The sequence below is a fragment of the Engystomops pustulosus genome, chromosome 3 (assembly GCF_040894005.1).
Source record: "Engystomops pustulosus chromosome 3, aEngPut4.maternal, whole genome shotgun sequence".
Classification (NCBI taxonomy): domain Eukaryota; kingdom Metazoa; phylum Chordata; class Amphibia; order Anura; family Leptodactylidae; genus Engystomops; species Engystomops pustulosus.
In genome coordinates, this window is record NC_092413.1 from 144199899 (window position 1) to 144210130 (window position 10232).

At 44.0% G+C, this 10232-nt stretch overlaps 1 protein-coding gene across 3 annotated transcripts in view; it reads right to left on the minus strand.

Annotated features, from left to right (window-relative positions):
- VWA5B2 (von Willebrand factor A domain containing 5B2) overlaps nt 1-8919 on the minus strand; it is a 63297-nt gene extending 54378 nt beyond the window's left edge. For 2 of the 3 annotated variants that reach the window (XM_072142388.1, XM_072142387.1), the window contains exons 1-2: nt 8574-8918; nt 5604-5749 (exon numbers count right to left, since the gene is read on the minus strand). In XM_072142388.1, coding sequence (XP_071998489.1) covers nt 5604-5742 — 139 coding nt within the window. In that variant the 5' untranslated portion in view covers nt 5743-5749; nt 8574-8918. Of the gene's footprint in view, nt 1-5603; nt 5750-8573 lie in introns of all 3 variants that reach the window. The other variant, XM_072142389.1, reaches the window with a different exon arrangement.
- Between the last annotated feature and the right edge of the window lie 1313 nt (nt 8920-10232).

Sequence of the window (10232 nt, forward strand, 5' to 3'; positions counted from 1 at the left end):
CAATTGAACAGGTGAAAGACATGAACTGAATGGGTGAATGACATTTGTGGAGCAGGTTTCCCCTTCAACATCAAATTCACCCGTTCAGTTCATGTCTTTCACCTGTTCAATTGACAAAACTGCACCTAAAACCACCTGAAAGCTGATTGCGATGCAGTTTTAACTGCACCGTGTGACCGCACCCTCAGAAGTTAGCAAGTAATCTCCAGCACACTCATAGACAGATAATGGGAGTGTCAGGCTGTAGCAGGATGGTTCTGTTAGTTTCCTATCAATGTGATATAAATAAATCTGCTAATAGTGTTATGTGACCGCTTCAGGTATAAATCCTAGTTTTGTGTGAACATCATGTACTGTAAGCAGGGGCGTCGCTAGGTCAAAACATCCGGGGCCCGTGCCCCGGATCTTTTGGCCTGTGCCCCGAATGTCCCAGATCAGTGGGACACTCGTCCCGCTGTCCCGGCATATTTCCCTACTCTCATCGCTATCTACGTGCTCAGGACGTAGTTAGCGATGAGCACTGTGGTGGGGAAGGAGCCGCCGGAAGAGCTAGAGGTGAGTATCAGTTTTTTTTTTAAATTATGAGTGGGGGGGGGGGGGGGCACATTGAGGGGAATTGGCATGGGGAACATTACAAGGGGCTGTGAAGACATTTTTTTTGGGGGGGGGGGTTGTTGGGGACATTACAGAGAGGGCTTGGGGAACCATACTGGGGGTTGTGAAGACTTTGTGGGGCTTTGGGGACATTACTGGAGAATGTGGGGAATATTACAGGGGGCATTGGGGACATTACTGAGGGCTTTGGGGACATTACAGGCTGCTGTGAAGACATTGGCACAGCTGTGGGGGACATTACAGGCGACCTTAGGAATACTACTGGGGGCTGTGGGGACATTATTGGGTGCTGTGAGGGATTTTACAGGGGGCTTTGAGGACATTACTAGGGGCTATGAAGACTTTTGAAGGACTGATGGGGGACATTACTGGGAACTGTGGGGACTTTAAAGGGGGCTTTGGGGAACATTACAGGAGGCTGGGAAGACATTGGGGGGATATAGGGGGCATTACATTGGGTTTTGGGGACATTACTGGTGGCTGTGAAAACTTTGGGGGGGTTGTGGAGACATTAAAGTGGGCTGTGGGAAACATTACAGGGGGCTCTGAGAACATCCGGGGGGCTGCGAGGACATCCGGGGGGCTGCGAGGACATCCGGGGGACATCCGGGGGGCTGCGAGGACATCCGGGGGGCTGCGAGGACATTCAGGGGGCTGTGAGGACATTATTGGGCGCTGTGGATGGACGTTACAGGGAGCTCTGGGACATTACAGAGGGCTGTGGGGGACATTATAGAGGTCTCTGGAGAACTTCTCAATGGGGACATTACTGAACTCTAGGGGGACTTTACTTACTGTAGGTATTTTTAGGTGAGGGGATTCTTTATGTGGGCACTATTAGGGATGGCATCACTTAGTTTAGGGTCACATTCTTACTTGTTAGTTCAAGAGTGAACATTATTAGGCGAGTGTCACAATAAGGGGGTAATGTAATGTAAATTATGGGGCGGGGGCAGTATAAGTATATGTCAGCTTAATTATAAAGTGTGGGGGCCACAATGGGAACCATGTATTGTGAGTAAACCTATGTGTGTGTGTGCGTGCGTGCGTGCGTGCGTGTGTGTGTGTTTTATGGCTTGTACAAAATGTTTTACTAGGAAGCATTTATTGTTTCTGTGTTAACAGTATTTTCAGGAGGACTCTGTCTCTATTGGGCCCCTTTCACAGCGGCTAGCATACGGTCACCATAGGAGTGCATTGTGGACGGTACGGTGAGCACAGTCGTGTGTCAGGGCTTCTTATAGAGATGGGAGGGGGGAGGAGAGCTCACCCCTCCACCTCCCCAACCAGGCAGTCCTGGCTGTGGCATAGCATGTGTGTGTGTGAATGGGGCCTAACAGTAAAGGAGAGGGAGTGTTAGGGGTAGCAGCAGGATAACACTGTTAGGGGACCAAGATGTAGGAACAATAAAGAACATGAGATGTCTGTGTGGTGATCAACACAGGGAGGACACGTGGCTGAAGAAAAGACGTGGTGATGCCAGGACCTAATGGAGAAGATAGAGGACACATCACCTGCAGTCACTGGATGTAACAAGTAGGGATTTCTCCTGTGTTTTCTGTAGCTGTATGTGTTGTCTGTAGCTTGTATATACAGGAGTGGGCATTACTGAAGTTGTGATACATATGCATTAGGGCCTGTGCCCCGGATCTTTTACCAGCCTAGCAACACCCCTGACTGTAAGATGGATTTCTCACGCTGATTATTGTTGACATTCCTCATGCTTCTTTTTATTATATAGTCGGTTGTCCAGTCTGGGAATCCCCATCACACTGCTATCCTTATTAGCTAACCTTGTAGCTTCCCACCGTATTAAAGGGGTTATCCGGGTTTTAAAAATTTCTTATGGCTGGGCTGGGGAGGGATATTTAATCATAATAAACATGTACTTACCTCCTCCGGCGCCGCCGATGTCCCGCGCCGTGGTCCCTTTGATCCGTGCCCCTGTTCGATCCGTGCCCGATCCCGCACACAAGGAGCTTCCGGCCGGCTCCTCCTATCCGTCTCTATCTCTCAGCGTTGTAAGCGCTGAGAGATGGTGTCGGATATGAGCTTAAAGCCGGCCGGAAGCTCCCTGTGCGCCCCTGTAATGAAACCGGCGCACAGAGAAGACCGGCCGCGGAGCGGGACATCGGCGGCGCCGGACGAGGTAAGTAGATGCTTGTTATGTTTAACTACCCCACCCCAGCCCGGGCCTCAGTTATTTTTAAAACCCGGATAACCCCTTTAAGATTTAGTACAAAGACACAAGGGTTTACCCCATCAGTAGCCTCAGCTGGAACACAAGATGTTTGTATCTAGCAATGAAGTTCGGATTTGACGTCTGGGCCATCAAGGAAAGGGGATGGCGCTAACCAGACTGTAAGGCCCCTTTCACACTTGCAATTGTGATGCGTTGAACTCACATCATACTCACAGCATGTGCTGCCTGTCTTTTTAACTGTGTTAGTCCTTCATTAAACAGGGTCAGTCCCTTATATTTGTATCAATTCAAATATAAATTCCTGTTCACCTACACATGCTTTGCAATTTCCAACTCTCCCATACTATTAAATGCTGGGGCAAGACACATGCTCGACCGGCAACTTCTTTCAATTAGTGATTGTGGTTAACAATACAACTTGGCACAACTTTGTTAAAGGGGTTGTCCGACTTTAAAAAAACTGAAGGTGGGCTGGGGTGGGCGTTAAAACCCCCCCAAAAAACCTATACTTACCTCCCTCAGTGCTCCCGCTTGGCTGTTTGTTGGAACTGTGCCCTTGCAAACAAACATGGGCACAGCGCCGACCCAATAACTTCCGGACACCTGTCCTAGCGCTGTAGCAGGTGGTGGCCGAGAAACTTGGAGCTCTGGAGAAGCCGAGTACAGGTTCCCGTCCTAAGCCCACCTCCTAAGTTTTTGATGAAGTAGGACAACCCGTTTAAGTTTTAAAACGAACCAGTCACAGGGAATGTTATTTTTAGCTGGTGACAGTTTCCAATAGCCAATGCAGAGCCAATTTAAAAAATGCTTTTGTCAGCATTCTGAATAATTTCAGTATTTTAGAGAACATTATTTCACATTACCTGCCTGGAAGCAGTGTTTGGTGGGTCCCAGTAGGAAGGGGTTGGATCCTGCAGCAGTCTATGAGCCCGTGTCTCAGTCTCCACATGCAATCTTCCTCTGCTCCACACCATCCCTCCTCTGCTTGCTCAATGCACATAACAGTAAGTTGGTAGGGAGCTGAATAAATATGGAGGAGAGGAGACCGAGACAAAGGCACACACAGGCTGCATATGCCCCTCCCCCCAGGACTCATCAAACGCTGCTGCCAGGTAATGTGATATAAAATCAAAATTTCTAAAATGATCAAAGTACTAAAATGATTCAGAAAGCTGACTAAGGCATTTTTAAAAATCAGCATAACATATGTTATTGAAAGCTGTCACCAGTTAAAAGTGACATTCCTGGTGACAGGTTCACTTTAAGATGGCCTTACATATGACATTTTACGCAGAATATTTACTCATTTTGAAGAGCGTCCCAATATCTGATTGAAAGGTAAACATTCCTTCATCTTGTTGGACATTTATATAGTAGTTCTATTGCATACCTCCTAAAAATACGGAAAGAGAGACTGTATACTATGGAAGCCTTAATAATTGTAGGGTTTATTAAAAACCCAGAATTGTTTGCTTAGTCTATTCAGAATAAGAAACTATACTTAAAGAGGACCTGTCACCCTGGTAAACCCACCCACCAAATGTGCTCCCCATAATCCTTCCCCCCGCCCCTTTATCCCTAGCCATTTTTTATTTTTTTTTTATTTATGTGCAGTAAATTTATTTAAACTGATCCGACCTCTTACTAAATAAGAGGTTTGATCGTGTAACCGGTGCGCTGGCAGTCGGCCTTATTCATTAGGGGGCGTGCTGACACACCCCCAGCACGCCCCCGCCAGCGGTCACATTGTAGAAGCCGGCAGCATCGCATCGCTGCCGGCTCTCCGCGGACTGGCTGACCCACATTGCCGGCCACGCCGCACGGTCAGCGGCTGTGGGCGGGCTTATTTACAGCGGAGAGCCAGCAGCGATGCGATGCTGCCGGCTTCTTCTACAATGTGACCGCTGGCAGGGACATGCTGGGGGGGTGTCGGCACGCCCCCTAATGAATAAGGCCGACTGCCAGCAGACCAGATACACTATCCGACCTCTTATTTAGTAAGAGGTCGGATCGGTTTAAATAAATTTACTGCACATAAATTTAAAATAAAAATGGCTAGGGAGAAAGGGACTGGGGGAGGATTATGGATTATTTGGTGGGTGGGTTTTCCAGGGTGACAGGTCCTCTTTAAAAGAAATCTACCATCAAAATAAAGTTTGTTGTAATAGCCTGTGAAGCGACAGCACTGCAGGCCTGTGGTAACACCCCCAGAGCCCCTCAAGCTCATTAGCAAAATTATAAAAGTTGATTTTAGAAGGATGGGGGACATGGATAAAAAAAATATAATATTACCACAGTCAATGTGTCTGGATTCATGAGTAACTGTCCCTGGTTTATTATGCTTGAACTTGATAGTAGATTTTCTTTAACATAGAGAGGACAATAATAATATACACCCCTGGGACATGGGTGTACACAGTATATAAACAGATCGTTTGATTCATACAATGAAAGCTATCGTTTCCAACTGAGTTTGGTTCCTCAAAATATTTTAAATAGGAGTCCAAAAATGAAAAAAAAAACAAAAACTAAAAAACTGATAACTGCTCTACACCTTTTCATTACCTAAGCTAAACTGAAAAAAAGAGTATAAAATACTGAGCTTCCATAGGCACCAAAACATTTGGACACCAATATCAGATGTCTGGTTGATTCTACTGTGTCCTGGGTACATGCAGTCTTGAATCTGATACATATTAAACCAATGTGTATTTTGAATTTAACAGGGTAATTATACGGATTGAAAAAACTACTTTTACATCATAGTTCACGCTTATACTCCCACCTTGCACTGTGTCGACACAGTTGTTCAGGTAGGTCAGTTGCGCATGGAGTCCCAGACTGAACCCTTTGGCACAGGCATTTACACATGAAGCCTCTAGAGGGAGCTGCACCCAAGATGAGGTATCGTACAGACCAGGCATCCTTACACTAATGAGAAAAATTGTTACATTGTAGCACAAATATATTTATATTTAATAATCATACATGTGTTCACATTCTTCAATGACAATACTTGATGGATAGCAAGTTACAAAAAATGTAAAATTAAATTGATCAAAAAACATTTCTTTTGTTGGTAATCAATTATGCCTGCCTATATCCATATGCTCTTTTGGTTTGTAGCTTCCCCATTACCCTGGTTTCCTAGCAGCGCAGTGATGAGGAATACCGTTTCCATGAGATCTGTTCTGGAGATGGCTATGTTTACCCGTGGATTAATCATTTATCTGGACACCTTTATTACACACACAGATGACACAGTGCAGACCACCGTCCCAGTGCTGTCATCGTTATTCTAAGAAGAGTAAAGAAGAAAGGCGATACTGAGTATCTGATGGTGAGCTTTTGGGAGTATACGTTGTTTTTGTCAAACATGTTATCGAGAACTATTATTCACGAAATCAAATTTACTCAAAAAAGTATTGCTTGATTTCTTCCTTTCTTCTGCTCTCTATGGGTAACACAGTGCAAGTACAAGCATTATAATTGTAAAGCACAGTCCATGCCCCAAAAGGATGGGCAAATTGATGTTACTGTACAAATCTAAAAACACATTTCCATTATTTGTCTAGTGGTTAGCTAACATAGAATTTTCCCTTCCAGCTATACTTTGTATGTGAATACATACTGTATAATCATAGTGGATACATTATCATACCTGGGCCACACATGTCTGATGTCATAGCCATTGTTTTTTTTAAAATTAAACTCTTTATTTTCAATTTTTTCCCACAAAGTATGCATTAAACCCGTCAACATGCTGGGCTAAGAATATACAAAAAAAATAACAAAAAAGTTACTGGTGTGGTAGTTCTAACTAAAGTGTTCCCCCTTTGCAAAGAAAAAAATAATATTGTCATTGGCTTTTTAAATAGTTTGGGTATTTTGTTTATTACAATGGTAAAAAAAAAAAAAAAAAAAGTATAAAAAATTGCTTCGAAAACATAGATAGTGTTCAACTGGAGGATATGCCCATAAATTGAATGTGGTTCCTCAGGGACCCCTGTTCTTGGGATCCTATTTTCACAAATGGTGGTGCAGCAGTTGGAGTGTCACCGATCAGCTTGTTATCCCCTATCCTGTGTTCAGGGGATAACTTGAAAACTTGGGACAACCCCTTTAAAGGGTAAAGAAACATTTTAGCCTGTAAATTGCCGTGGGGAAAGGCCGAGTAGTGGTTTTCAGAGCCCTGAACACTCTAATTGTGGACCTATTCTGCCTGGAGATCCTCTTTAAGTTTGTATGGATATTACAATATGCATCCAAATAAGTGAGCACAATCAGCTATTTTGTCCAGCAGGAACATTTCTAATCAAGACTATCAAAAAAAAAAAAAAAAGGGGATAATTGCTGTGATAACCAGAACTCATAATTCCTTAAACTAAAAATAGCAGATAGGTATGATACCCATTTAATTTAGGGGAATATAGTGAGAGCTCAAGAGCTTATACCTTTCCATACAGCAAGGAAGCAGATTAAAGGAAACACCCATAGTTAAAAGCTATAGTGGATGTAAACCCATAAAATGTGCCACCATATTGGCTCAATATGTGATGCCACCGTGGTGTGACGATCTATAAGCAAGACTCCAGGACCTGTCATTTATGCAACAATGTGTTGGTAGTTACAGATGCATAGCAAAACTGTCATATACTGCAATAAGGTAGTATTGCAGCATAAGGTAGGAACTATCAGAGTTAAAGTACCCTAGGAGGGCTAAAAATCTGTGAAAAAAAAAAAGTTTAAAATACCGTCCTTTCCCTAGAACTGATATAAAAATAAACAACAAATTCATAATCTCCTTAGGTATCGCCATGTCCCAATCTATCAAAATACAAAAACAATTATTCCCAGTGGTAAACCCTGTAACAGAAAAATAGAACCCAGAGGTCCATGTTAACACTTTTTTGCAACACATAAAAATAATCGCCACTAGGAAGTACAATTTGTTACGCAGAAAACTAAACAAACATAAAAAACACTGAAAAAGAAAAAAAAATATATTCACTTAAAAGGGGGGAGGAAAAAATGGAAACAAATCTAAAATTGTCGGGAAGGGGTTAAGACTACAATCACATTTACAGAGTGTTTTAGGGAGGAAACAACAGCTGTACCACATCTTACAAGTCAGCAAAGGAGATGTCACCAGGAAGGTCTGTAACATTATGTAACATTAAATATGCATTAGATGTATTGTGCCCGTACATGTTAGACGCAGCATCTGCCAACCAAACAGGGAAAGCTGATCATCACATAGCAAGAAGCAAAACAGCCCCTTCCTCAAACTAGAACGCTAACATGTGTTGATAGATATCCAAGACACAGTAACAAACAGAAAAAACTCTACTCACTGATCACCCATATTGATCAGGATGAATAGAATTCCACCCATGCCACCTATAACTGGCACTTCCTGGGACACCTACTGCCAACTTTGACTTTTTTTGTATATGATAGGGCAGGACCGGGAAAAAGTAATTTAGCAAAATATATGTCCCCCCCTCCAGTTTTTACAGAAATAGTGGTCAGCAGCACCTGCAGCACATCATAGCTATATGTACCCCTTGGGGGGGCACAGCTCAATCCCCCAGACCCCAGTAATAGAGCAGCATACAACATATTAATCCCTGTACAGACTGGTAGAAGAGCCAGAGGGGGGTATTATCAGACAGTGTGCCCGGACTACCCCTTTATCAGCCAGAAATAAAACAGGGTGCCAGTGCCCATCCTGAGAGGGTGTCTCCTCCATCACCTCAGTGAGATGTCCCTGGGACTGTGCCAGCACTGCAGAGAGGAGCCGCCGCTTACAAGCAACCAGGGTGCGGTCTGTGCCTTCTCCCAGCTGCTTCCTCATCAGTGAGCAGGTCGGTGTCCTCCGTGCTGTGCGCTCAGGACGGCTCCCTGCTCTCGGGGTGCTATGGGTGCCGGCACCTCCTCCTCCTCTTCCCTTTCTCCTCCCTCTCTGGCTATGGACTGCGTCTCCCAGGGCAGGGAATGGAGCAGTCAGGGCTTGCTGTACTTTGTCAGCCCGAACTCCCTGCGAGTCCTGTCAGGGAGCCACCGTTCCCTCTCTGTAACTGCCCGGCGTTCACCCTCTGGTAATGTGCAATGGGTTTTTTCTGCTGCCTGTAGGTCAGACGTAAATTTTTTAAGGTAATTTTTAAAATCTAATCAAAAGGTATCTTAAAAACTATTGAAACAAAAAAAAAAAAAAAACCCTGAAAAATGCAATGGCTCATGTATTTTGAAATTACAGTTTAAAAAAAAAGTAAAAAGGGAAATAAAATGCTAAAAACCAAAATGCCCACATTTACAAAATTATTAATGCACTTTGGAGCTGCGTTCATGCATACTATGGGGCAGATTTACTTACCTGGTCCGTTCGCGATCCAGCGGCGCGTTCTCTGCGGTGGATTCGGTCCAGCCGGGATTCATCAAGGTAGTTCCTCCGCCGTCCACCAGGTGGCGCTGCTGCGCTGAAAAGCATATGAACGCACTGGAGTTCACCGGCTCGGGCTGAGTGAAGGTAAGCGCGTCCCAAGCGACACATTTCTTTTTTTTAAATGCGGCGGTTTTTCCAAATCCGTCGGGTTTTCGCTCGGCCACGCCCCCCGATTTCCGTCGCGTGCATGCCGGCGCCGATGCGACACAATCCGATCGCGTGCGCCAAAATCCCGGGGCAATACAGGGAAAATCGGCGCAAATCGGAAATATTCGGGTAACACGTTGGGAAAACGCGAATCGGGCCCTTAGTAAATGACCCCCTATGTGTTCTTTTAGGGAAAGACTTATGTTGTATATGTGATTTACCGCATATATGTGTTTCCTATATTTGAAAAAAAAATTAAGGTCTTTAATAAGCGTCAAACTTATTTTCATTTTCTTTTAGTTTTTTTTTTTTTTTTGCGCTTTTTGGTATCGTTTTGAAAAGTTCGCCATGTTGGTTTTTTTAGCATTTCGTCGGATTGTCATTAGTTTCCAAATGTTTGACCTATGAAAATGTTGCAATTTCGGCGCAAATCTAATTATTCTATGCTTAACTCTTAATATTCAGAAACATTTTGCAGAAGCTATTGAATGATAACATTACTTATGTGAATTTATGTGAATTTTGTTTCTCACATCTCATCAATATGTAATCAGACGACACGGCCCTTGTTTAAGACCTGTCATATACAGCCGTTTAGGACTTTTAAAACACAATACAAAGGCTGTGGGGGGAGGAGCTTAGCCTAATCGCAGATGCATTTACATTGAAACTTTATATTTGGAATGAGCATCTGTGCCTTGCATGTAAATGCAAGATAAAACAAGCTCCCAAACCCCTCACCCCCCCACCCCCACCCTGGGTCGGGCTGATAGAAAGCTAGGGTCCCATTATGTGAATTTGTGATATGCGCATTGTTAATGG